Genomic DNA, 27,984 nt, shown 5'->3' with positions numbered 1-27,984 from the left:
ACATTTTATGTGGGACTGCCATGGAACACTGTCACATGACCAAGGCACATGACACTGACTGTAACAAAAAAGAAACTATGTGAGGAAGTGAGGAAAATAGTTGAGCAAATCTGGAAAAACTGTTTTGTAGTGGCAATTTATGAGAAACTCTGAACAAACACGTGAGAACCAACTAAACAAAATAAACCAAACAAATTAAACCAAATAAACACCCCAAATGGTGGGTAAAACATTACATGGCACTGACACCTTATTTCATTTCTTCTAAATTTCTTATTAAAAGCTTCAAGAGGAACCAGTCTAACGTCTGGGTTTTTGTGAATGTATAATCACATGATGCTCCTATGACATCTGGTATAACTGGGGATTAATGGTTCATTTGGTATTCTATGCAGTATTCACAGCACATATTTTCCCTGCAATGAAGGGGCACCCATGAATTTTAGCAATGACTTGCATAATAAATAGGAAAGGAAACAGACATGGCAGACTTTTGAAGAAAAAAAACACGTGAAGAAAAAAAAATAAAATGTCAGTACATTGAAATTCTTTAAGGACACGTGGTCTGCAAACCTAGCATGCTGTTGTTAAATGGAAAACAACTGACAGTGATTGTGTCTCAGAGCCTAGTGAGCAGCCTACCTACACAATATATTTGGGCATAAAATGTCACACTCACACCCCAAATACAATAATCTATATAATCTATAATAATAATAATAATAATAATAATAATAATAATAATAATTTATATATATATATATATATATATATATATATATAAGATGTTTTAATGATTGTAGCGGGTTTGATTTGCACGACTGTAGGCTACTGATTTTGCACTAGAGATCGAGCTGCGAAGTGCGAAGAGATGCTGCATGATCACATGATCACGATGTTGTTGCTAAATTTGACCTTTGCTGAAAATCTAATGTAGGTTTTTTTTTTGTTTGTTTGTTTCCGATCATTTAAAGCTCGACAAAATCGTTCATCTCGTGTGGTCGTAATTACTTAAAAATCATTATATAGATGAAATATTAAAATTCTCCAGCTATTTGTTTAGCATCCAACTGTGCTATTCAGTGCTGCAGGGGGAAATAAGCATGTAACAAGATAATATGAGCTTCATGGAAAGGCGAAGGGTACAACACAGGACACAGTGTACACAACAGTAAAATAAGCTGTTACATGATTATTATTAAATAATAAATCAACAGAATTGGAGATCTGGGAATAATTAATTATTATAATCATATTTTCTGCTTGTTTAATTTAACAGGTACATTTCTTTTAATAGACATGATATGACTATCACCTCAAAAATGAGTAAATACCTCAGGTAATGAGACGGTCTTGTGTCCAGATCCTACGGTGAGATGAGCCGTGAGGAACAAGAAAGTCAGCTGATTTAATTCAGTCGAGGGCTGACGTCACAGCCAGTTCTCCCTCGGCAGACTGAACAGCGCGCGCCATAAATTCATTATCGCCCCCTACTGTGCAGGAAATATTAGTCATTGATTTCCCCTAACTCTTGGTAATGTTGTTTTTTAAGCTAACTATATAATAAAACTTAGGCTAACCCATCATTATATACAATGTACATATTTTTATACCATAGTTCGTTCTGCAGAGGTTTGCGGTTCAAGGTCTGTATAGGCTACCCTATAAATGACCTATGCACAATAAATCTAAAATATTTAAATATTTGATTTTTAAATGTGCAAAGCATTTTAACACATTTAAACCTAATCAGTGTAAACGATTGATAGCTTATGAATGATACATTTCCCCCAACAGATCCACTCTTTTCGTCATACGATAAAATAGCCTTATTAACTAGTAAAATAATAGTGTTTAAGCAAGACATGACAGTGTTTTAAGTTAAATTAAAATGTGTTTATTTGGGCACTGACTGTAAGACGGACACTTGTGTATTATTGGGTCGACGTTACTAACGCAACCGTTTCTATTGGTCCGTCCGTAGGGGGCCAGTGTGTTCTCCACCTGATTATAATCCGCGCACACATCGCCTAATTCATTTTCAATTTGAAGACCTGAATGTTGTGTCGACGAAGCAACCTCGATAATGGGTAAAAAGTACATTTAATAAACTAAATAAGTTAGTCATCAAACTGTTTCTATTTTCGACATATAGCCTATAAAAATACTATATATTATACTACGTTTAAGGTATGTTATATGTATATTATATTATGTAAGTTATATTACGTCTGAAATGTGTGTGTCAAGAAAGAATACGCGGCCCTCGGCCATATAAACTGATATTTTCTCAAAGTGGATGTAATTGACCAAAATCCGTAAAGAGTTGAAGAGTTTCAATTTAGCTGTGCTTGGCATTTTTGTGTGTTTACTTTATGGTCTGGTTGGTTTTGTCTAGATCTCACACGGAAAGCAAGAAGCGGAGAAAGAGAGTTTACTCGTAAGTCTCGTCATTACAAAAAGAAACACAAACTTTAATTTATGCTTTTTACTACACTACCTGTCAAAAGTTTGGAAACATTACTATTTTTAATGTTTTTGAACGAAGTCTCTTATGCTTATTAAGGCTGCATTTATTTCATAATAAATACAGAAAAAACAATGATATTGTGAAATATTATTACGATTTAAAATTATGGTTTTCTATTTTAATATACTTTAAAATATAATTTATTTCTGTGATGCAGAACTGAATTGTCAGCATCATTACTCCAGTCTTCAGTGTCACATGATCCTTCATAAATCATTCTAATAAGCTTATTTATTATCAATGTTGGAAACAGTTGTGCTGCTTAATATTATTTTATAACCTGTGATACTTTTTTAGGATTCTTTGATGAATAAAAAGTTAAAAAAATATCAGCATTTATTTAAAATAGAAATATTTTGTAACAATATACACTACCGTTCAAAAGTTTGGGGTCAGTCATTTTTTTTCTTTCTTTTTTTTTTTTTTTTTGAAAGAAATTAATACTTTTATTCAGCACGGATGTGTTAAATTGATAAAAATGATAGTAAAGATTTATATTGTTAAAAAAGATTTATATTTTGAATAAATGCTGTTTTTTTAACCTTTTATTCATCAATGAATCCTGAAAAAAGTATCACAGGTTCCAAAAAAAATATTAAGCAACACAACTGTTTTCAACATTGATAATAACTGAGTATCAAATCAGCATATTAGAATGATTTCTGCAGGATCATGTGACACTGAAGACTGGAGTAATGATGCTGAAAATTCAGATTTGCATCACAGAAATAAATTATTTTAAACTATATTAAAATAGAAAGCCATAATTTTAAATTGTAATAATATTTCACAATATTATTGTTTTTTCTGTATTTATTATGAAATAAATGCAGCCTTAATGAGCATAAGAGACTCCGTTCAAAAACATTAAAAATAGTAATGTTTCCAAACTTTTGACAGGTAGTGTACATCTTTCTTAATAACATCTCTCATTTCAGCCAACGAATTTGTAAGTTCTTGTTTGTTAATCATAATCTGTCAAAGTCCTGGTAATTATGTACTAGCCTATGTAACGTTAGCCTACTCAATGAATTCGTTAAATAGAAAAAGGTTGAGGGTTGTGCGTTTTGCAAACACATTTGTTTTATATGCAGAGAGCAAAAAGAAACGAAGTCTTAGTGGTGACCATCCGAACAGTAAGTCAAAATTATTAATTAAATCATTTGTTATTAGGCTACATAAGTAGACCTATTATAAACATGTGACATCTGGTTGTGAATTGATTCAGTTATTACATATAGCTACAAAAGTCTTTTATCAGTTTCTAATACAGGCTAATGTAAATACTAAACCACATCATTCATTTTTTAAATGTTTTAATTCTGACATTACTACTTTCTGCACATTGTTGTTGAATATTTGATTGAAAGTGATGGATTGTCATTGCCTTCTCTGTGTGTGTTCTAGTGAGTGAGTTGAGGATTGTTCTGCTGGGAAAAAATAAATCAGCAAACAACAGAGTTAGAAACTTTATCCTAGGAATAGATGAGAGTGGAACAGCATCTCCACCTGATGTACATCAGCTCATCAAGAGTAGAAGCCAAGTGAAGGACAGAATCATCACTATCATCAGCTCTCCTCACCTACTATAGCCAGATCTCTCACAGCGTCAGGTCACTCAGGGAGTGAGAGAGTGTGTGTGTCTATCTGATCCAGGACCTCATGCGATCATACTCATACTGCAGCATCATGATGACTTAAGTGAGGACAACATTGGGAGAATAAAATATGTGTTGAAACAATTTCATGAGAAAGCGATTACACATACAATCGTGCTAACTATTGAGGAACTGAGCTCCCAGCTAACTTTAATAAATAATGATGTAAAACAATTAATAAATGAATGTGGAGGGGGACATGTTCAGTTTGATAAAAAAAAAGATTCAGGATTCTGCTCTAAGATAATTCAAATAGTAGAGAAGATAAAGGAAGAATATGAAGAGTTTCTCAAATGTGAGATATTTGATGATGCAGAAGACGGAACATCAGTGGAAAAAAAGCAGAGCACATCTGAGGATTCAGCCAGAGAGGAAGCGGAAAAGGAGGAGGGAAAAGGTGGAGGAAGATGTGAGTTTCAGGATTACTTTTAAAATTCTTTGACAGTTTTTATTTATATACAAAAGGCTTAATTTGAAAATTTCTCTGTTTTTATGTGTCTGGCTTAACCCTATAGGTCGTTTTTTCAAGCACCTTATTACGACCTATATTTACGTTTTAAAGTCATGCGCCCTCTAGCTGGCATAAAAATAATGACAGTGTCTGTCGTAGTGAAATGACGTATGACCTTCGTTACCAATCAAAATGAGTGTTCATTTAAATGCAATGTGTGGACTTTTTACACGGTCCCTTACCCGCCATTTGTCCTATTTCCATTTAGCAAAACTAATTTTTTTATTAACGACTACACCTACTCCAACCTTAAACCTACCCTTAGTGATTTATAGTGCATGTACACTTTGTGAACACATGCATTCCCTAAGATCGAACAATCACTTTGTGTCATCACTTTGTAGGCCAAAACGCGAAAGTGAATTAGCATTTTAGTACTTCCGGTTCCATCGCCCCAAAGTCAATGGGTTTTTTGAATGGGATTTTGGTTAAATGGCTGAAATAAGGTCTGTGGTGAACGCAAGCTCAAGACAGTTTCACGTTTTATTCTACGACATAAAATACATCAGTATTACCCCACTCGTGATTTTTTAAGTTGTTATGTGTCTTGAAAAAGGCGGTTGCTAACAAGTGGCTACAGAATACAGAAAATAATAACATTACAATGTAGGGAAATCAGTTTAAATAGTACAATGAGATTAATTTGTCAACATAAAGTCATGTTTAACGTAACTTACAACTACCAATACACTATATTGTTAGTCCCGAAATTGACCTTTCGCATAGACCCGCCCCCCTTTAGTTACTGTTGCTTTGTCAGACAAGCCATGGCGCTCTCGCGCCACACATCATGCTCTCGTGGAGCAAAGAGGACTGACAACACGTTGACAGACAAGACAGAGCAGGTTACTTTTGGTATGAAACAAAGTCGCAGCTATCAAATTTGTAATTTTTTAAAGAAACTCAAACAATAAATACCGTTTTGTGGCTCATTAATGTGTTGTGACAGATCGCTGCGTTTCAGTTTAAGCGGCACATGAACCGATCATCTCTTCCTACTAGTAATAAACATGAATTAACATCAGTACACACCATTTTTTAAAGGGTTAGTTCACCCAAAAATGAAAATTCTGTCATTTATTACTCATGCTCATGGCGTTCCAGACCCGTAAGACCTTTGTTCATCTTCGGGACGCAAATTGAGATATTTGTGTTTAAATCCGATGGCTCCGTGAGGCCTACATAGGGAGCAATGACATTTCCTCTCTCAAGATCTATAAAGGTACTAAAAACATATTTAAATCAGTTCATGTGAGTACAGTGGTTCAATATTAATATTATAAAGCGACGAGAATATTTTTGGTGCGCCAAAAAAAACAAAATAACGAATTATTTAGTGATGGCCGATTTCAAAACACTGCTTCATGAAGCTTCGGAGCGTAATGAATCAGCATGTCGAATCTGCAGGTCGGAGTGCCAAAGTCACGTGATTTCAGCAGTTTGGCGGTTTGACACGCGATCCGAATCATGATTTGACACGCTGATTCATTACGCTCCGAATCTTTGTGAAGCAGTGTTTTGAAATCGGCCATCACTAAATAAGTCGTTATTTTGTTTTGTTTTTGGCGCACCAAAAATATTCTCGTCGCTTTATAATATTAATACTGAACCACTGTACTCACATGAACTGATTTAAATATGTTTTTAGTACATTAATGAGAGAGGAAATGTCATTGCTCCCTATGTAGGCCTCACGGAGCCATCGGATTTAAACAAAAATATCTTAATTTGTGTTCCGAAGACCAACGAAGGTCTTACAGGTGTAAAACGGCATGAGGGTGAGTAATTAATGACAGAATTTTAATTTTTGGGTGAACTAACCCTTTAAGTTCACCGATTTAAATTCATAAACTCTCCTGTATGGTTTGTTTGTTCCGGCGAAGAGTGAATTTCACGTCAGTGAATAAATACACAGAATTACGTAAAATGCTTGTCTGACTTAATGGTCTGCTGGTAGAACTTTTAAGCGTTTTAGTGAGGTTCTAATCTGGGTTCTAATCCACCCTCGTATAGTATCCCCCCCCATTAAAACCGCCGTTCAGTGATAAAGCGCTCTTCTGTGTGGACTGTGCACGAGCGCCAAGAGAGCATAGTTGCATGCCACTGATAACAGCAGCAACATCATCAAACGCTCAGCATGATTTCAAAAACAACACATTCCAGTGCCATATCACTTCTTATTTAACAAACGAATTAAATGAATGCTTTGCTAGTCAACTGGAGATGTTTCATGTGTATTAGGTACATCCATGCTGCAAGATGTTTCAAAAAGTGGTAGGGTCAATATCGACCCTGGTGAAAAGTGGTGCTCTTTGGACAGTGATTTTGTTATCTAGCTCATAAAAGTTTTTACTCATACGCTATATATATATGTGTCTTTTGACTTAGTATATAAAGTATATCATTTTTAATTTACTGGAAATTTCTATTTTTTCACTAATATATTTTTGTTGTTGTTGTTAAGAAAGTTGTTGTTTTAAGAAGCCAAAGATGAAATACTGTTTTTCATTTTCAGCAACTGTTCCTGGAAAAGGAAAAATTAACTTTGTGCTGTGTGGAAGTGATACAAAACTCAAGACCTCAGTGTCCAAAATGTTACGAGGGAAAACAATAAAAGAATCTTCATCCACACGTCAGAGAGAGTCTAGTTTAGTGTGTGTGAAGAAAGAGGTGAACATACACGGACGGCACCTCACTGTGGTGGAGCTTCCAGCTCTCACTCAGCTCTCAGAAGAGGAAGTGATGGACCAGACTCTCCAGTGTGTGTCTCTCTGTGATTCTGGAGTTCATCAATTCTTCCTTATTATTCCTGTTGGTCTACTTACTGATGGAGACAAAAAAGAAATGGAGAAGATCAATAAGATATTTTACTCCAAAGACCACTTCTCTGTTCTTTTCACAACAGATCTCACTGATGACAAAAATGCGACAGATTTTGTGACATCCAAAGAATCTCAGAGGTTTGTCGATCTTTATGGGTGTTGGTACGAGGTGATAGGGTTGAAGGAACATAGAAGAGGAACACAGATCTCTGACCTGTTGGAATGTATAGAGAGCTTTAAAAAGAAACCCTATTCACTTCAGATGTACATAAAATCTCAAGAAAAGAGAGTCAGGGATGAACTAGAGGAAAAGCTGAGTAAAATGAAGAGCACAATCAAAGAGTTGCAGCAGAAGATTCAAGAGGGTGAGTGAATTTTTAAAAAAATACTTCAAAACATTTGTGTGTGTTTTGAAATGGTTTTACCTTTCTTTACTATCATTTTATTCTCAGACGATTTCCCAGAACATCATGACTACACTCCTGCTTTTTTAACCTAATTTCGAAGTTGACATCTACTCCAGTTATCACAGTTATCACTAAATCTGACCAATAAGAAAACATAGAAACATAGGAAAAATAGTTTAATTTTGAAAAGTTCTCTTTGAGAATTTCTACAATAAAATGATTATGCAGTCCATCTATGTTTTCATTTTTTACATTTCCATTACTTTTTTATTATGTTATGTATGATTATAATTCAAACATATGTGTCTTATTCATTGCAATGTGATGAAGAATGTAATTTGACTGAAGTTATTTTCGAAGCTTATTGTTAGTCTATTATCTAAAATTATCTAATGTCTGTTATGCCTATTGCTGTTTTCAGGAGATGAAGATGCATCAACAGATTCAGGCTCTTTAAGGATAGTGATGATTGGAAAGACTGGAAATGGAAAAAGTGAAACAGGAAACACCATCCTCGGGAGAGAAGAGTTTCACACTGAAGCCAGTTCAGATTCTGTGTCGACTGTCTGCATGAAAGGAGTCGGTGAAGTTCATTGTAAATCAGTAGCTGTTGTTGATACTCCAGGTCTCTTTGACACCACACTGTCAAATGAACAAGTGCAGGAGGAAATTGTGAAATGTGTTTCACTGTCAGCACCTGGACCCCATGTCTTCATTATTGTCTTGAGTGTGGGAAGATTCACAAAGGAGGAGAAAGACACTGTGGATCTGATAAAGAAGATTTTTGGACCAAATGCTGCACAGTTCAGCATTGTTCTCTTCACGAGAGGAGATGACCTGAAAAATCAAACAATAGAACAATATGTAGAGAAAAGTAAAAGTGCAGATCTCAAGAAATTGATCAGGGACTGTGGGAACAGGTTTTTGGTTTTTAATAACAGAGAAAAGGATGATCACACACAAGTTACTCTGCTTTTTAAGATGATAGAAGAAGTGAAAAAATCTAATAAGGGGCAGTATTTCACAAACAGCATGTTTGAAGAAGCAGAGATGTCCATTAAAAAGAGAGTGGAGGAAATACTGAAAGAAAAAGAGAGAGAAATCCAGGCAAAGTATCAAACAGAAATGGAAAGCATGATGGAGAGACTAGAGAAGGAGAAAAGAGAAGCAGATGAGGAAAAAATGAAAATGGAGACTCAGTTCAGAGAAAAAGAGGAGACTCTCAGAAAAGAGTATGAAGAAAAAGAAAAAACAGAACAGAAGAGACAAGAGGAGGAGAACAAGAGACGTTTAGATGAAGAAAAACAACAAAAACATGAATATGACCAAAAAATTGAAGCAATGCAGAGAGAGATGGAAAATCAGAGATCACTCTATGAAAAACAGCAAAAAGAAAAAGAGAGCAGGATAAAAAGAGAGAAGAGAAATATAAACAAGATCAAAAAAAGCTCAAAGAAGAGCGAAAGCATGCCATTGAACAATTAAAAAGGAAACAAGAGGAAACTGAAAGAAGACAATTGGAGGAACAAAAGAAGATTAGGGAGGAAGAGGAAGAGAGACAGAGATGGCAAAGAAGAATAAAAGAGCATGAAAATGACAAAAAGGAGATTCAAGAGAACATTAAACAACAACAGAGAGAATGGGAAGAGCAAAAGAAAAGACAGATGAGAGAACGAGAGGAAGAGGACAGAAAGCAAAAAGAGACACGAGGAACAATTGAGAGAAAAAGAAGAGGAAATGGAGAAAATAAGAAAAAAATTTCAAAGAGAAAGAGATGAAGAAAGACAAAAGATAGAGGAGGAGAGACAGCAGTGGAGAGATGCAGAGAAAAGAGAGAGAGAGCGAAAAGAGAGAGAATTTGAAGAAATGAAAAAACATTATGAACGAAGAGAAAAGAAGAGTGGGAGAGAACTAAACGAAACGATGATAAGAGAAGAGAAGAAGAGAGAAAGAGATGGAGGAAAATGATAGAAGATCTTAAACATGAGCAAGAGCAGGAGATCAGCAGAAGAGATACAGAGGAGAAAGAGAGAAAAGAAAAAGAAAAAAAAGAGCGTGATAAAATGAAAGAGGAATATGAACAGAAAATTAAGTATATAGAGAAGGAACATGAAGATGAAGCCAGAAAGCAAGCAGAGGAATTTAATGAGTTCAGAGAGAATAAAGATCTGCACATTCAAGAGCTCCGTGACAAGCTTGACGATTGTCAAAAAGAATATAAAGTACTGGATGAACTGTATAGTCACTTCAAAGAAAAAACAAATATAAAAACAACAGAATTAGAGAAAGAAATTGAACAACTGAAAAAGAAAGGAATATGTACAATTCAGTAACGCCTTTAAAAAAACAAGTTTTTAATGTATAATGACTCGAATAAGAAATGTATTAATATAACTAAGAAAGTCTTTAATACATGGAGAGAGCTCATTCACATTAATCTCAATTGCAGTTGATCATGTGATGTAGGACATAGATATTCCATCTTTTCCTGTGGATGCTAGACACTTGGTTCTGCTAGGTTGTATAGTCACATCCATAACATTACCAGAGAATATAATTTTACATAAATTACTATTCTTTATGAAATTATGTTGTTGGCGCATTTTTGTTTTCATGTTTCTTATGTATATAGTATTTACTAAATGTAATTAATACCTATATACTTACATTGGAAAACCTCATCTTTAATTCCAATTTTCTCCCACTTTCCAAACCCTGCAAGAACAATTTTTAATAGAGATAATAGTAAAATTAATAGTTTAATTTTGCATTAATTGACGAGTGTATAATATATTTGATTTAAAACAATACCAAGACATGTTTAGAGAGCTAAATCCTATACTATTATGAAAGATACTTCTTAAATTATACATTTATTCTGCATTTTTCACACTTTTACCTGTGCTGCTGGATTCTGAATCTGCCTTGCAAAAAGTAAAATATAGCCTGATTGCTGTCACAGAAACAATAAACATGATCATGTAACATTTTAAAATAGCAACTTTACTTTTATGCAGTTTGCATGCTTTCATTGTGGCTAGGCTGATGTATATTGGGATGACTCTGTCTGCTTTAATTAGAAAATAAAGCTTGTATTTTTCAACAGTAAATCTGTCATATTATGACCACTTTATTGACCATGTATTTGAAAACAATAATACCACACTGAAGACAATTACACTACTGTAGGGAGGTACCATAAGGTCATGTTAAAGCTAGTTACACACTGCAACTTGTCACCTTTAAAGTTTTCAATCTGTGACTAATCTGCAAAATGAAACCGCAGTGCACTCTTAACCTTCATCTCTCTTAAAGATATTTTAAACAAAACACTAAGCTAAAGTTTTTTTTAATACATCTGTGATGTGTAAATCTACAAGAATGCTCACAGTCCCAAGCCCTTCATTAGTTTACTTGCAACTAATGAAGGCCGTCAATAGAGAAGAATATGCTCTTTACACACAGATAGTGTAGTTACAGCTTCTAACAGCAGGGGCTTACAAGGCCATGCAAACTAGTCAAACCTTGACCCTTTGATGTATCCGTACTTTTGAGGTAGTTTTCACCTACACTGAAGTAAAAGTGGTTTCTGTGTAAAATTGTAGCCTAATACAATGTAAACATTATTTTAAAGGTAAAAGTCACCTTGACTAGAACTCTAAAATATAAACAGTCAAATGTTTCCTTCAATTTCATTTTTATTAACTCATAATTGTAGTAATTCGTGTATTTTATTAGATCGTGTACAGGGATTACGATAGCAGTTTTTCCTCAATCATGACATCAAAGTGATTAAGGTTAATCGATTTGGATAATACTGAATCTTTTTTTATTTTATTTTAAGAAACATTTTATTTCGTCGACACATTATTTTATTTGGATTAAAATAATAGGGCGGGACTTGTATTTTCAAGGCACAACATTTCCTAAACGTAATTTCCCGTTTTTCTGTTTCCTGTTGCTTGTTGTCAGTGGTGAAGGTTGACAGCAGCAGCCTCCCTGAACTTGCGTTGCCAAATCCTCTGTTTCATCCACCATCGACTAGTTCCTGATGTGAGATCGTAAGTGACTTTACAAGGATTAAATGCGTGCTTATATCGATCTAAATTACATTAACTGTTATAGTAAATTAGCAATATTTCAAAACAACTATCAAATCTTTTAATTTGGTTCTCATTCTGACTTAAGTTGTTTGCGGCGATTTAATCGAAAAGATCTGGCAACCTTCGGCCACAGCACAGAGGCAAATGCGGACTGCTTAGCTAGTGTGCTAGCAGCATACATGTGGAGGGGATCACATCCCAAACTCTGCCCAAATTCCCCTTCAGACTGCCAAATACCGCCAACTGCCCCTGTATCCCTTACAACAAACGTGTTTTCTTCAACATGAAAGGGTGAGTAAACAGCTAAGAAGAGTCTTTTCATTTCAAGTAAAGTTTTCCCCTCTCTATTCTCTCTTTTTTCCAGTAGGGGGGCAGTAGAGTTGGTCTAATGCTAGCTGCTAGCTCTCTGCGCGCTTAATGTGGAGGAGAAACATTTGCGCCGCATTTTCACACCCAGACTTTAGTCATTGCCATACCTTTTTTCACCAGCTGCCCGAAAACGCCTTAAAATCCCTTATATAATCCAGCGTCAGATTAAACCAAATGCCAGTACAAATGGCACGACTTAAGTCCGTGCCAAACTGGATCGTGTGTCGAATCTAAATCCGAAAATGTTGAGTCAGTCTTCAAGTTGCTATCTTGGTTAGCCAGCCACGCTTTTATTCCTCTGAAATGAGCTTTCATATATCCTGAGGCCGTTAGTTTGGCATTAAAGCATGTTGCTGTCATGTTGATTTTCCATATTTGTAAATATTTTGATTTAAAAATTGAGATGTGACACACGTGATGAAGTGAGCTTAGCCGCATAGCATATCCCCTTTGAAAATGACAGAACTAGTTTATAGGGGTTTAAGACACTTTATGAAGCTCGTTACTTGAAGTTTGTAAAATAAATATAATATATAATGTTCATTCTCTTAGTTTCACTAAAATGATTATGCTTTAATCATGTGTAAAGATAAAGAAAAATGAGTCATATTGCCTTTTTATTCTCTTTAAATATTATTCATCTTAAGTGTCATCATTTTTTAAGTTGTACATCTTCAACACAGTGGTACCCAACCCTGTTCTTGGAGGGCCTCCAACAGTACACACATGTCTGACACACCCATTACAGGTCTCTGCTATGGAGCTGATGTGAATCAGGTGTGGTGGGTGACCATTGCTATAACAGTTTAGAAGGCGGTTTGATAGTATTTGTATGAACTGTCATTCTTGCTTTAAGACAAAACGGGAGACTTTATCTTCACTTGTTATTTACAGTGCACTTTGATGTGATTTTTGAGAATCACAGTGTTTTGTTATGTGATAGTAATGGTCATCCACCAGTATGAGGTGACAGGAGAAAAAATGGACACTAAATATGGATTAACATATTTAGTTTCCATGTTTTTCTCCTGTCACCTCATACTGGTCGTTCAAGTAGCAGTGATAAGCATGTGACCAGCAGCTGTTGTGTTGGTGCTGGGCTTCAGCATGCTGCCCTCCTATAAATACCTGCTTTATACACTGCTGGTTTACTGTGATCATACATTGACCCAATACATTTTTTGATTTTTGGTGGGTGGTCACGGTTCGCATGAAAAATTGGTAATGTGACCGCTGTCATGTGGACCCGGGACTACCTGTAGGAGGGGAGTCTCAGTTCGGTTATACTGAAACTGTGGCTTGATTTGCATGCACAACTCTGCTGCGCACTTGTTCAGGAAGTTATTCTATGCGAATATTTTATTTTTTTTCTGAATAAATTAAAAATAAAACACTAAAAACAAATCACTCGCTGTAGACATATTTTGAGATTTGCTGAAGATTACATTTAATGCTATTATTAGTGTTTTAAATTTATGCGAGTGTTACTTGACAGATAATAAATTCTAAATGTACTGTAATAATAGGGAAAATTATATATATATATATATATATATATATATATAGATAGATAGTAGGTATATGTATATATCATATATATATATATATATATATATATATATATATATATATATATGTATGTGTGTGTGTATATATATGGTACCAATGTTTTGTGCATTCCTAATAGTAAAAGCCTCTTGACATGTAGAGAGATGGAGATTGTTTTTCAATGTACAGCTAGTTGACCATTCTGCTTTTGTTCTAGTAGCCGGATCGAGTTGGGGGATGTTACACCCCACAACATTAAACAGTTGAAGCGTCTGAACCAAGTGATCTTCCCTGTCAGCTACAACGACAAGTTCTACAAAGATGTTCTTGAAGTAGGAGAGCTCGCCAAGCTAGGTAGGAAACAAAGCTTCTGTGGCTTCCTAATGATGCTTTTGTCATAAACTTTAGAATGGTAGAAGTTTTGGAAGAAGTTTCTTTTGCTCACTAAGGCTGTATTTATTTAATCAAAATTCAATAAAATGGTAATATTGTGAAATATTACTACAATTTAAAATTAAATTAAAATTATATTTGAATATATTTTAAAATGTCATTATTTCTGTGATGGCAAAGCTGAATTTTCAGCATCATTACTCCAGTCTTCAGTGTCACATGATCAGAAATCATTCTAATATGCTGATTTGCTGCTAAAGAAATATTTCTGATTATTATCAATGTTGAAAACAGTTGTGTTGCTTAATATTTTTGTGGAAATGGTGACACTTTTTCAGGATTCTATGAATATAAAGTTCAAAAGAAGAGCATTTATATGAAATAGAAGATTTTTTGTAACATTATAAATGTATTCCCTAGTAAAAAAGTAATGTATTTAAAATACATTTATTTCATACTAAGTATAGTTCAAATACTGTATACGAACATATTTATTGACAAATTGCTTGAGACTTACTGATATAAAAATTATAATTAAACTTTAATTGAAGTACTACTTGTGCACAATGCACATTTCTTAATATTAAGCCTAAAATGTGTTTTAATGTCAATATTGATAATGATTGTATGAACTGTAAATAATAATAGTCTTTAAATGCAAGATATTTAAAGTGTACCTAAAGTGCAATAGTTCCACTTTAGCACAACCAAATATACTTAAGTACATCTTTAGTTGGACCTCAGCACTACTTCCGCACAATTAAGTACAAAATTAATTGTTACAATTTAGCAGACTTTAAGTATACTAAATTAGTATACCAAAAGTACAATTGCAGGGTATTTATATTAAGTACAGAAATATGTAAATGTATTAGTAGTATACTTAGCATGAAATAAATGTATTTCAAATACATTTTAGTATATTTATTTTTCACTAGGGTTTACTGACACTTTTGATCAGTTTAATGTATCCTTGCAGAATAAAAGTATTAATTTGTAATTAACTCTAATTTTTTTGAATCAAACTTTTAAACTGTAGTGTAAATACATTCCAGTTAACCATTTGACCCTTTTACAGCATATTTCAATGACATCGCAGTTGGTGCTGTGTGCTGTAGAGTGGATCACTCTCAGAACCAGAAGCGACTCTACATCATGACACTGGGTTGTCTAGCACCTTACCGCAGACTTGGCATAGGTAAGATCACTTTTCTGACCATTTTTAGCTGCTTGTGTGTCCTCATTTATTTCAAAGGGCAGTCAGGGGTCAGATTCCCTAGGATTGAATTCATGATTGCATAATCAGATTGTCTTTGAGCGATGCCTGACATGAAGACTTGTATAATCCACTAGAACAGTGATGTTTGAATTTCATTATTTGCACATTTTTCAGTTACTGATATTTATCTTGCCATGTTTGTTTGAAGGAACAAAAATGCTGAACCATGTGTTGAACATTTGTGAGAAGGATGGCACTTTTGACAACATTTACCTGTGAGTCTGAAGACAGTCTTGTGCTTTATTTGTTGTGAAACATCCATCTGTGTCTCATTCATATAATGTTTAATGTTGATACTTGAGTAACTATGTAAAGTCTGCTGCAAAATAAATCACTGAATATTTAAGGAGTCTTCTATATGCTAAACTAACCTGGTTTCGGTTTCTCTTTCATGTCTCCACAGTCACGTGCAGATCAGCAATGAGTCTGCAATTGACTTCTACCAGAAATTTGGCTTTGAGATCATTGAGACAAAAAAGAACTATTACAAGAGGATAGAGCCAGCAGATGCCCACGTTCTTCAGAAAAGCCTGCGCAGCCCATGTGCGCCCCCAGCAGGAGAGCTGCAGAAAGCCGACTAGGGGTTGAAGCGCGACACCAGATTGGTTTCTTCCCCAAATGGAACTGTAACAGACGCCCCAGGGTTGACACACTCACCACTTTCTTCAGAGGACATTTTAGACAGAAAAAGTCAATGACGTATTTGCTGCATTTATTGTGCAAAAACTTTAGTCCCCCCTTAATTGTTTTTTTTGTTTTGTTTTGTTTTTTCATTTTTTTCTTTTTTTTTTTTTTTTTTTTTTTTTTCCATTTCATCATTTAGAGAGTTGAAATTACATGGAGGTTTTCAAGCAGAATTCATAATTGCTCCAAAAGCTGCTGACTTCTTATTGATCTGACATGGTGAAGGTTGTTTTCAAAGCATACTGTTTGCATTTGTTTTAGATTTGTTTAAGGTAAGGGGACATCGCTTTGCTTGGACAAAACAATAGAACAAAAGAGGTAAAGTCTTTTTAAAATATGACTCGAGATGCCCCAGCTGGCAACCTTGGAGTGATTGTTTGAATCATCTTAGGGGCACTTGGAATTCGCAGAACTCCATCACCCCGCCATCTAAGCCCTCGGACACGCGGCAAGGGAATCTGCTGGTAGCTGAGACCTCCTGTTTCACCATACAGTCAATATGCAATGTTGGAGGGTTGCATGTAATGCAATGTCTCCTTGTGATGTCAGCCGCCTCAGTCTGTGTTGAGGCTAACCCAATGAGGAAATGGAGCGTAGAGCCCCCTCGAACAAGAGAGTGGTACAACTGTTTTAGTATGGCGGAGGTTAAGGGGAGTAAACTCCAGTTGTTTGTGAATGTTTTGTTTTTCAGCCCATTATTTAATATCCCCATCTTTTTTTTTCTTTCTTTTTTTTAATTTGTGGATTGAGTCTGGGCTTTTTCTGGGGTTTGCAGTAATGCTGCTGGTGAGATGTTAAGGCTTCAGATAGCAAGATATGGCTTTTTATGGGCCTTTGCGGTTGCGTTGTTTATGGTGGATGTGGTTCTCTAATAATTTTTAGTCCACCAGGACTCAAGTTAGAGTTTAGTAGGTTTTTTTTTTTCTTATGTGAAAGAAGTTTCAATTTCCCCCACCCATTACCTGCCTGACTGTTTCTAAATTTGAATCCTAGCTTCTCACTTGTTAACGCAGCAGAAATAAATCCTCCCACAATGCAACAGTTACATTTCAGTGATGTTCACTGACCACCACCTATTTCACATATACAATGTGGGAGTGTAAAAGGTTAGTTCTACAAGTTATTGTACAGGACTTACGGAACCAGATCCCAGGAAAAGCCTTGACTCAGTGCATGCCAAGGGAGACATGCCCTCTCCATTGTAGTAAAAGCATGTTTTTTGTTCCTCCTTTCTTTGGAAAATTTTATCTTTTTCTGGAGCTCTATATTGTATGACTTTTAAACCTCTAAATAAAAAAGTACTATTTGCATTATTTTTCGTTTTTCATTATTTTGGTGGACAGTTGGATGTCATAATGTTATTCGGTATGCAATATTTAATTAAAAAAAATACTTTATACTTTTAAATTTTCATATTTTTGTTAGCTTTTTTAATTTATTTTATTTATATTATTTTACGAGGTTACAAAGTCCACAAGACTGGGAACACTAACAACAAACACTCACGTCTCCTGCGTTGTGTGCGTTTTCCGATGACCTCATCAACAATAACGCCCCTTCAGCACGGACTCGTGATCTGATTGGATGCAATCTCATCCGTCTTCACTGTGATTGGACAAAACGGAAATCCCGCCTCACTGTTTTGTGACTGGCAGTTTTATGCTAGGTCAGAGATGGAGTAAATTGTTCAGGATCAACAAAGTTTTGACTGGGATATCGTCAGCTCTAAGGATGGACAAGCAATCGGTAGGTCTTTGACAGATGACAGAACTGCTAACATGTTGTGTTAAAGAGATTAGTGATGCAGTTAGTAATCGAAAACCATGGTGATGTGTTAGCTGTCGTGTTAGCTTACTGCCAGTTAACCACTCAAGCCATCTTTGTACCTTAAGGGCATACAAAAGAAGACGCTTAAAAGAGTTGTACCGTAATGTGTGTACAGTCAGCTATATTTTCATCAGTCTGTGTGTTGTATTTATTTTATCTACTCAGGCTCAGAGCTCAATACAGATTTTTTAGGTTTCAAAGCTAACAAGCTAAGTCTGTTAGCCAAGTGTTAAAGAGCTTCACATGCTAGTGGTGACAGGCGAGTCAAGCTGGTTTTCTTGTACTGTATTTACATGCATTGGAATTTAGATTTATTAAACAAGCTGCAATCTGTAGATAATGTCTGTATTGCTAACCTCTGACATGACAGATTCCTCCTTACTGCTTTGATGACTTGCAAGTAAATACAATGTCCATTTCATTTTACCTTAATTCATCTAACCTTTCTACATATGTCAAAACTAAGTGTCAGTGAAACTGTATATAATATGAGGTAATCTATAATATGAAGACAAGAAGTTCAATGACACTGCCTCACAATCATGTAATAGTGTTTGATGTAAAGTTATGTCATAATTTAGTATTAATAGCAGTTATTTTCCCTCTTCTTTACTGCAGGTTTTTATGGATCATAGAGGTTCCTGGATCTATGGTCTCCAACATTGTTGAGCTCACACACATGATAGCTGCATGCTTAGAGCTGGAAGGTAATATTGCATTTACCTCCAACCACAGCATATACCCTGACATAATACTATGAGTTTCATTCTTTTCAAATAAAATTTTGTTCATGTGTTTTGGTATTAACAGGCTGTACAGTGTGTCAGGATGCCGGAGATAGTACAGAATCAAACAAATAACCCAAAACCGCCAAGGTACTGATCAGTTCCTGCTTAAAGACTATATTGAATGTTATAGTATTTCTGACTAAACCCAATTGTTCTTTCATTAAATTTATAATTTTTGGACTATGTTTGTTTTATAGGGGACACTTTACAATAATGTTCTATGTTTTAAGATAAATTAATGCAATAGGTAACCATGAATGATACTTTATAACATTTATTATTCTAGATTAATATTATTGCTGTATAATTTTACATTAGTAAATGCATGACGAATGAACAGTGAACAAATTTATACATTAATGTTAAACTAGATTAATAAATACTGTAATAAAAATAGCTGTTATTGTTAGTTCATGATACCTAATGCATTAACAAATTGACCCTTATAGGAAAGTATTACCATTTTATGTTTAAAATACTTTGATTTAAGTATGCGTATTTGCTAATTCATAAACTTTGTGTAATAATGCAATTTGAATTTATTATTTTTTTTGTATTTTTTTTTTTTTTTAAATTAGCTAGGTAGAAGTGTGCTAATGTGGACTGTTGCTTCTTATTCACTTATGAGTTCAAGTTGTTTACCATTTAATCATTTTCTGTGAAATGTTAGGCGGAAGAAAAACAAGGAGATTCATAATGCAGGTGAGAAAATATTATGGTAAAAAGTATGAGTGTGAGTAACTGTTTTCAGTCTTTTTTTTTTTAATATGTAATAAATATTTTATAAGAATTTTTTTTTTGTATGCTATTCCTTATTTCCCTTATACATCAGTGGAAAGACATCGTAAAGAGAAAATCAATGCTGGTATAAATCGGATTGGAGAGCTTTTGCCTTGCTCTCAGGCCTTGAAACAGGTAAACGTGTAATAAAAGTATAAACTAAGCACAGTTTTAAAAGCGGTGTTTTATTATTGTTCCTACAGAGTTCCTAGTCTGTAATAATCTTTGCTTTTCCTTATAGAGTAAAAATATGATTCTGGGAGAGGCTTTTCGTTACATCACAGATCTAAAGCGACAAAATGATGAAATGCTGCTTAATGGAGGAGACAAAGTCCAAGGTGAGCCATAACCTCATTATAAAAATTAATTGTATAAATTGCATGCATTTACATATGATGCATTAACATTTTACTTATTCCTTTTGGGACATGGCTTTATTAAGTATTGAATTGATTTCCTGACAATGCATTCTTTGTAAGCTTATATGCAGTCATTTATTTTCACATCTATGTTAAATATGTCTCTGCAGCGGAGGAGATAAAGCGCTTACGGCACCAGCTGGAGGACCTACGCAAGGAAAGCGCTCATTATATTGAGCTCCTTAAAGCTAATGGCATCAATTTCCTTGATGACCCCACTATACACTGGAAAGGGAAGCAGCGCTGTGCAAAAGTAGCCAAAGTCACTCCAACGCACTTAATGTCAAAGGGAATAATCGTCTACTCCAATGGCAACAACTCCTGTCCCACAAGCAAAATCTCCATTCCACAAAATCCAGTTTCTCATCTTGATAAACAGCCGGCAAATGCTGTAACAGTCCAACCATCACGTGATATTACATTAGGCACGGGCCAGACTGTTGGTATTGTGAATGGAGCACCAGTCAACAAAGTTGTAGTCTCCTCTGCATCTTCCCATATACCTGTAGCAACTCTAATTCCTGCTGTATCCAAGTCATGTCTTACCGTTGTGGAACAGTATTCTCCTCTGGCACCTACTACTCCATTAAACCCTCCAATGAATTATATTACTGTTCAAGGTTTATGTCCCCAGCCTGCTGTCAGCACCCCACTCCCTCCACAACTTCAACCAGATAACCCAATCCCCAGTCTCACTTCTGCTACCTGTCCCGCCACGCCTCTCAGACTTCAGCATATGCTTAACCTATCTTCTCTGCCTCAAGTTGTGATCAGTAACTCAGTGGTTCCTGTTGCTGCAGCCCCCACTATGCTCTCACAGAATTCTGAAATCCAATCTGTTAGCACTATATTACCAGCAAGCTCTACCCTTCTTAGAACCAGTCCAACTAGTAGCACACAGACTACATGGACAACACTACAACTTGCAGGAAATACAGTGCAACCTGTCTCCCAGGCACTCATTACAGATGGTGCCAGCATTTCACATAACCCTCAGCAACTTTCTGTATGTTCAGTGGGGACAAAACACCTTGAGGAGCCCACTTCTATCCATTTGCAACCACAGGCTCCTGTTCAACTGCAAGCCACAACAACAACATGCATTCCCGTTCAGCCATCTGGGCCAAGACCTCCTCAGATATATTCAGCAGTTGTGCCATGCCCTCAGACAGCCATAGCACAACAGTCTTCAGTTTTATCTGTGCCAGCCATTGTATCCCAAGCCGTAGTGGTCCATCAGCCATCTGTTGAAACACAGACAGCACAGTTGACCCATCAACAATCATCTGTTCGGGCGCAACCTGCATTATTACCAAAACCTCAACTCAGCTCCACTCTAATGACCACCTGCAACCCCACCCTACAACCTAAAACTGCAGTTCAGCCTGCTCTGCCATGCCAGCCTCATTCCCAACCTACAGTGGTGCCCCAAGCCCAGTCTGCCGTTGTGCCTCAACTGCATCTCAGTGTGGTGCCTCAAGCTCAGCCAATCATAAATCCACCAATTCAGCCTGCCCTTGTGCCTCAACCACAAGCTGCCACACTGCCAGTGTTACAGACGATGCAGTTATTGCAGGTGAATTCTGATGAAACACCAGTTGCTGTGACCTCCTCTCCTCCAAGTAACTCACATGTTGTTATTCTGCAACAGGGAAGCTCATGTTCAGCACCACAGGTTCTCAGAGAAGATGTCAATAGTCAGACACCCTGCCAGCACATTGTCATAATTCAGGCACCTACTTTGACACCTGCACCACAGAGTCATCACACTGCCATTGTGTCAGCTGCAACCCCGACTTTATCCAGTCAAACGACCACTTCGAACCCTACCTGTACAGCTAGCATGCAGGCTGCTGGGACAAAGCAGCTGGTACATATTCTTCCACGTCCCTCAACCCAATTGCAAACACAAGCACCTCAGACTATCACTGTGAATGGACAAGTGTATGTTTTGCAGCCTGCAAAGTCACCAGATAAGGGAGAGTCTCAGTCTGGACAAAGTGTAACTCAGATCCTTCAGCCCACCTGTGAGGAACCCACTGCCAATGTTGCCATGAATTGTTTAGGTGCTCTAACTAGTCTTAGTCAGAGCATTTCAAAGGTCTCAAGTCAAAGCAATGTGCAGATATACACCATTACTCCACCTTCACTCAGTACTGTGCAGCCTCTTCCACCATGTGGTTCAGAAGTCAGCACTCCTACTGAAACTGTTCTTTCCTCCTCTGTTCCTGTACCATCAACTGCTGCTGGCAGTGCAGTTAAAATTCTCCCAAAGAAAAGCTGTGGGACCTCTGGAAATCAAACCAGACAAAACTCAGTCAGAAGAACCAGACTGGTTAAACGAAAGGAACCTAAACCTGGGCGAAGTTTGCGTAGAATTGCTGTCAAGAGTAAGGCTTTTGTTGCAGATGATACTTGTTCTGAGTTATCCACTGCAGCAACCTGTGTTAATTCTGTAAATTCTTTAAATAAAGATACGGTTAGTCATGATGTTAATATGCAGAAGACACCTGCCTCCAATAGTGTTATTTCCACATGCAGTAGTCCTGCAATCATTAGTGTCAGTTCCTCCAGTGAAAAATCAGCAGACAGTTCTGTCACGGCTTCAGTGAGTGGATCCATTGTCAAGTCCCCATTGACTGGTGGAGAAATTTCAAAGACTAAAGCAAAATCTATGAATGATGTCAGCATGCATAACAACGTAACGGTTAGCAGTGTCAGTTCAGTAAGTTCCACTCAGGGTAACGTGGCTGTTTCTACAAATTGTGGCAGGTTGAGTAAAGAAATCTTTACTCCAGATATTGGTCCCCAGCTTAACTGTTCAGTGGTTAGTGCTGATCTCTCATCACAGTGTAGCTCTGTGGATACTGTTGTAACTTTGTCAGCTGCATCGTCAGAAGTTCATGTTAACTCTTCATGCAGTGTGACATTTTGTAGTGAAACTACTGGTCAGAATAAGGCGAGTAGCAGTAATGTTTGCACCAGTAACGAAGGCAGATTAACAGAATCAAGACCCAATTTTACAGAGAGTTCCACTCCGTTGACCACTGTAACCTCGATTCAAAACAATTCAAAAGTTAAATCTGTTAATTCACCCCCAGTACCAAGTCATATATCCACAACAAGTCAACCGTTGGGCATCAGTGCTAATTCAGCAGAGAGTGGGCCAACGGTTTCCATCATGCCAAGTCAGGCCATTTCACAAACACAAGATAAGTTTTCTAGAAGAGAAGAGTTGACCGACTCTCCTCAAATTCAGGCATCGTTTAGTGTGCCCTCAACGTCAACTCCTGGCTCAGACAACTCAATGTCAACTCAACCCATTCAGCTTTCAGAAACTTCCAGGATTTCGGACCCATTCAAGTCCCTGAAACGACCATCCTCAATGAATTTGTCAATGACAACCAGTAACCAAGGGAATTGTACAGACTTCAAGCTGCCTGAATCAAATATGAACACACAACCTGGCAAGGATGGACAATCTGATGGTGCCACAGAAAAGGGTGTGACAGGAGTAGGTGCTTTTGCTCAGAAAGAAACAGTTCCTCCACAACAAGTATGTACATTAGAAAATGATTCTTTTGAGACTCCACTGGGAGCTAATAGACAGACTGATTCACCTCTGGCAGGAGGTTCAGGCGGGAGAGGGTTTTCTGTTGCATCATTGCTTCCAGCAGGCCATGCCTCTTCAAGTACATTTGGTGCATTCACCTTCACTTCTGAACAGGCAGAATTATTAGCAATGGCTGCAAGAGCCATATTTGAACAGGACAGCCCAGGCAAGAGGGCTGCTGGATGCAGTGTTGACAACCCAACAAGTACTGCTCCCACAGGGTGGGACCTTCCAAAAATGCAGCCAGCTCCTTCTAAGGAGAGTGTGACTGACCAGCTGGTGAAACTGACAAAGCAGGCTGATTTACCCATGTCAAAGCCTTCATCTCAGGTCTCTACTCGAGTTCCTCCAGGTGAGCCTTTAGCCAGTAGCACTACTGGCATCAGACTTCCACAGAGCATAGCTTACTCACAGTCTCAGCCTAGTTCTGTCACCAGCCTTAATGTTAATAACCTCATTAGACCAAGCTCCAACCAACCTTATCCAGGATCGCCCAATCTTGCACAGCAGGTCTCAGCTCCCTCATCAGGAGTTGGTGCCGTTATGGTGTCTCAGTCTTCCTCACAAAATCCCCCAACCTGTTCTGGCCCTGCTCAGCCTAATGAATATGCACCTTTAAAGAATGTTCTGATGCGAACGCATATAGGTGTTGGAATGGTTGAACGTCATCAGAAGGATATGCCAAAAAGGTCTGCCCAAGATGACCTTATTCTTCCAAATAAGCGTTCAAAACCCTGCCCAGCAGGGAATGTTAATGTTAATCAGATGCCCTCAAGTACTTCTGCAGTTATGCCAAGGAATCACTCTGATGGTGTTGGGGCTCTGTTTTCTGGTAATACCTTCATGAGCACTGTGCTCCGCCCTACAGAAGGACCCTGCTCTACTCAGGTGCCAACACATGAACAAACTCAGCCAAGTGTGGTGCACCTGCAGCAAGGACACATACAACATAATGCTCCACAGTCTGGGCAGAACTTAGGTGGAAACCCCTACCTCAAACATCATCAACAGCAAGAACAAAGACACCTTTACCAGCTTCAGCATCACCTAACACAAACAGAATCTCAGATCCACAGCATTCATCAGAGGAACCTGCTGCAAGACCAGCATGTGCAAAAAAAGAGAGGAGTGGTGCGTGGTGGGCAGACAGGACCAAATGTTGGTTTGCAGAAGCAACATCATTTGGAAAAGAGTGGCGTGCAGCATCAGCAACAACAGCCTCCTCAGCAACACCAACAGCAACAGCAGCATCCACAACAATCCCAGCAGCATCAACAACAACAACAACAACAGCAGCAGCACCATCAACAGCAGCAATCACAGCAACAGCAGCAAAAAGCACAACAGATTCAACAGCAACAACAGTCACACCAACAACAGCAGCAGATGCCACCACAGAATTCGCATTCACGTCATCAGCATCTTCAGCAGCAGATTCAGCAGCAGCACTTTGGGGCTAGACAGGACAAAAATTGCGAGGCTCAACAGGCAGGTCAGAGGGCACATCAAAACAATCATTTGGGTCAGCCGGAGCGTCCACCTGGACAGGATCATGGGGCTATGCAAAGACTAATGGGGTCTCGTTCAATGGAGCAGCAGTTGACCTCTCAGGCTAGCAATTCTGTTTCTCGTTCCTCAGATCTTGCTTGCACTTCATCACGTCAGGAGCGCCACCGTCTCTCTAGTTACTCAGCAGAGGCTCTGATAGGGAAGACTCCTGCTAATGGTGAACAACGTATGGGTGTGCACCTACAGGCACCTCGAAACAATGCACAGGACCAGTCAGAATTACGAGGCTATGTAGACTCGTCACGTGGTAAAGGTAACATTGCTCATAATTCTCAAAGCAGGCTACCACCTGACCATGCTAATACCACGGACAACCAAAGAATACCAGATTGTGGACCTTTCAAGTCTTTGGTTAGTGGGCATCAGCTAAGTAACTTTGAAGTGCAAGTGTCTCGAAGTGGTGACATGTCCAGTAAGTCTGTACCTCAAATCCAGAGAGGTCCTCAGCAGCAAACAGGATTCAGAATGGGTGCAGGGCCTACAGGAGATGTGCGTTCACGTGGGACCTATTCAGGTCCGCATCCTGTTGCTCAAGGCGTGCACATTGGAGCAGGATTGACAAGAGAACAGGAGGGATGTCACCAGAGCTTTATGCAAAGTCTTTTGGCACCTCATATTCCTGAACAAAATGGGCACCAAAGGACAGCCCAGGGCTGTACCCCAGGGAGTATAGAATACAACTGTGTTCCCGGGACCTCTGCTGGAGAACTTCAGGCTAAATCTTCAAGTCCTAACTTGCATCCTGCACAGAAAGCTGCTCCCATACGTCTAGGGGACAACAACAAAGGCCATATTTCTCAGGTCAGTGCAAATTTGCATTGTCCACCTGTGAGAACAGGTCCACCTCATCCCCCAACACCACACAGCAGTTCAGACACAGGACGGACTCAAGGCTCAACCAGGTCACTCTCTGTTAGTCAACGCCCCCATCATATTGGACCAGATCCACAAAGCACAAAGATTCGTCCAGGAGATCGACCACGGTCAGGCAACTTGAGACCTGGAAATCCCTTTGAGCCAGAAAGCTCTTTGCCTCTTCCATCAGGTGGAGGAGTGATCCTTGGCCGTACACAAACAGGAAGTGAAGCTAGACGAAGTAGCATTGTGCGTTTCATGGCAGATGGTGCACAAGTCAGCAGTGACAACAATTTGGTGTCTGATCGCTGTGCTGTGTCCGATCTCACCCAGAACTTTGGCTTTCCTTTCATTGCTGAAGGAGGAATGAACCCACCACCTCCCATTAATGCCAATGCGTCATTCATCCCACCGGTCACACAGCCCAATGCCTCTCGTACACCAGCCCTCCTTCCTGTGGAACCTCAGAACACTCTGCCTTCATTTTACCCCTCATATTCCCCTGCAGCTCATCCTAGCCTTCCAAGTGATATTCCTTTACAGTATTTCTCTAACCAGATGTTTACAAGTCCAAGCACTGACAAGAGTGGCAGTGCACCACTGAACAATCGCTTCGGTTCTATTCTTTCCCCGCCTCGACCTGTGGGCTTTGCACAGGCCAGCTTCCCGCTTCTCACAGATATGCCAATGCCAATTGCAAACTCTTCGGGCATCACACCTCATTTATCCAACTTCAACCTGACCACTTTGTTCCCTGAAATTGCCACAGCAATGCCTCCAGATGGCTCCTCTATGCCAATGTCACCTTTATTATCTCTTGCCAACACTACTTCCTCAGACTCAAATAAACAGTCTAATCGCCCAGCCCACAACATTAGTCATATCCTGGGACATGATGGCACCTCTGCTGTTTAAGATTACAAAATTTACAAACACTTTTGAGTATTTCTAAGACTTTTATTGCCCTCAACTATGCGTAGATTTTGTAGGGGATGGCCATGGTGTAAAGGCTTTTAATTCCTCAAAGAATAATAAAGCGTGGAATGTTCTCAGGTCCCAAGTCAGGATCACTCTGGAACTATGGGAGGAAAGTAAAATATTGCATTATGTCTGTTAGCCTTTAGTAGGTTTCCTTTGCTTGGGTTTTTTTGTTGATAGTTTGGGCTGTCATGGTTCTACATGATGTATAGCTTGTCTTTATTTTTCTTTAGAACAGCTCCAATTGTTTAATAGAAAAATTAATAATGTATAAGTTCTTTTACTCTGTAGCAACAATAATAAAATGTTACAGCAAAAAAGGTTATAATTTAGCATTTAATGCTGCAGTAGATATATCTGAGCTGTTTTGTAAAGTATCAGTTGTTTTTAAAATGTTTATAAATATTTTTCCTTCTTTCAAATTCTCCTGCAGAATATCATTCCAGAAGAACTTTCGCTTATTTATGAAAATGGATGTGTGGTCTGTAGATATTTGTAAAAAATAAAAAGTTATTAAAGTTTCTATCTAATCTAAGAAGTTGAAATATTTTTTATTTGTTTCTGACTGACTTTTGTGACTGTCATTGATTTGGTACATAAGGTACTTATTTCTCCCAGATTGCTTGTTCTAGCATGGTAAATCCACCAGATGTCAGTGCTTTTCAAAGTTTTTGTCATTACCTTTTAAGTACATATTCCTTTGTGTCAGATTTAAACTGCTGCTTTTAAATGCTAAGCTCTGTTCCCAAAAACAAAATAGTTTTTCTGCACAGTAAACGTCAAAATTAAAATTGGTCAGTTTCTGTAACTATATACTGTGGCTTCAAAAAGGCACTCAACATTAAGCTACT

The 27,984-nt window shown here is 37.7% G+C and overlaps 3 protein-coding genes across 5 annotated transcripts; all 3 read left to right on the top strand.

Moving 5' to 3' along the window:
- The first annotated feature begins 1,777 nt into the window (after positions 1–1,777).
- On the top strand, positions 1,778–11,038 carry LOC127506230 (GTPase IMAP family member 7-like). Of its 2 annotated transcripts, XM_051882501.1 has the most exons (6): positions 1,778–2,090; positions 2,399–2,440; positions 3,625–3,666; positions 3,938–4,597; positions 7,215–7,886; positions 8,350–11,038. In XM_051882501.1, exons 5-6 carry the CDS (start codon positions 7,292–7,294, stop codon positions 9,411–9,413), a joined length of 1,659 nt encoding a protein of 552 aa, XP_051738461.1. In that variant the 5' UTR covers positions 1,778–2,090; positions 2,399–2,440; positions 3,625–3,666; positions 3,938–4,597; positions 7,215–7,291; the 3' UTR covers positions 9,414–11,038. The 2 variants fall into 2 exon arrangements, with proteins under 2 accessions (XP_051738461.1, XP_051738462.1); XM_051882502.1 differs by lacking the exons at positions 1,778–2,090; positions 2,399–2,440; positions 3,625–3,666; positions 3,938–4,597; positions 7,215–7,886 and having other exon boundaries at positions 7,946–11,038.
- A 505-nt stretch (positions 11,039–11,543) lies between these two features.
- Positions 11,544–17,617, top strand: naa50 (N-alpha-acetyltransferase 50, NatE catalytic subunit). 2 transcript variants are annotated; one of them, XM_051882508.1, is made up of 7 exons: positions 11,544–11,562; positions 11,901–11,989; positions 12,117–12,322; positions 14,166–14,302; positions 15,420–15,539; positions 15,769–15,835; positions 16,024–17,617. In XM_051882508.1, the coding sequence occupies exons 3-7, from the start codon at positions 12,315–12,317 to the stop codon at positions 16,199–16,201; spliced, it is 510 nt and encodes a 169-aa protein (XP_051738468.1). In that variant the 5' UTR covers positions 11,544–11,562; positions 11,901–11,989; positions 12,117–12,314; the 3' UTR covers positions 16,202–17,617. The 2 variants fall into 2 exon arrangements, with proteins under 2 accessions (XP_051738468.1, XP_051738469.1); XM_051882509.1 differs by lacking the exon at positions 11,544–11,562 and having other exon boundaries at positions 11,895–11,989; positions 14,169–14,302.
- Positions 17,618–17,899: 282 nt separating this feature from the next.
- On the top strand, positions 17,900–27,671 carry LOC127506225 (basic helix-loop-helix domain-containing protein USF3). Its single transcript, XM_051882493.1, has 7 exons — positions 17,900–18,050; positions 18,750–18,838; positions 18,942–19,006; positions 19,590–19,621; positions 19,752–19,834; positions 19,941–20,037; positions 20,229–27,671. The coding sequence occupies exons 3-7, from the start codon at positions 18,960–18,962 to the stop codon at positions 27,068–27,070; spliced, it is 7,101 nt and encodes a 2,366-aa protein (XP_051738453.1). The 5' UTR covers positions 17,900–18,050; positions 18,750–18,838; positions 18,942–18,959; the 3' UTR covers positions 27,071–27,671.
- The last annotated feature ends 313 nt before the right edge of the window (positions 27,672–27,984 follow it).

Source organism: Ctenopharyngodon idella, chromosome 23, assembly GCF_019924925.1.
Source record: "Ctenopharyngodon idella isolate HZGC_01 chromosome 23, HZGC01, whole genome shotgun sequence".
Lineage (NCBI taxonomy): Eukaryota > Metazoa > Chordata > Actinopteri > Cypriniformes > Xenocyprididae > Ctenopharyngodon > Ctenopharyngodon idella.
Note: the sequence above shows the minus strand (reverse complement) of the source record. Positions and strands in the feature narration are given on the sequence as shown.

Coding starts and splice junctions, on each gene's coding strand:
- LOC127506225 (XM_051882493.1), top strand. CDS start 18,960: ATGCCGGAGATAGTACAGAATCAAACAAATAACCCAAAACCGCCAAG. Junction 19,007..19,589: donor AATAACCCAAAACCGCCAAG/GTACTGATCAGT, acceptor GTGAAATGTTAG/GCGGAAGAAAAACAAGGAGA. Junction 19,622..19,751: donor CAAGGAGATTCATAATGCAG/GTGAGAAAATAT, acceptor CTTATACATCAG/TGGAAAGACATCGTAAAGAG.
- naa50 (XM_051882508.1), top strand. Junction 15,540..15,768: donor TTACCGCAGACTTGGCATAG/GTAAGATCACTT, acceptor GTTTGTTTGAAG/GAACAAAAATGCTGAACCAT. Junction 15,836..16,023: donor ACTTTTGACAACATTTACCT/GTGAGTCTGAAG, acceptor ATGTCTCCACAG/TCACGTGCAGATCAGCAATG.
- LOC127506230 (XM_051882501.1), top strand. CDS start 7,292: ATGTTACGAGGGAAAACAATAAAAGAATCTTCATCCACACGTCAGAGA. Junction 7,887..8,349: donor GCAGCAGAAGATTCAAGAGG/GTGAGTGAATTT, acceptor TGCTGTTTTCAG/GAGATGAAGATGCATCAACA.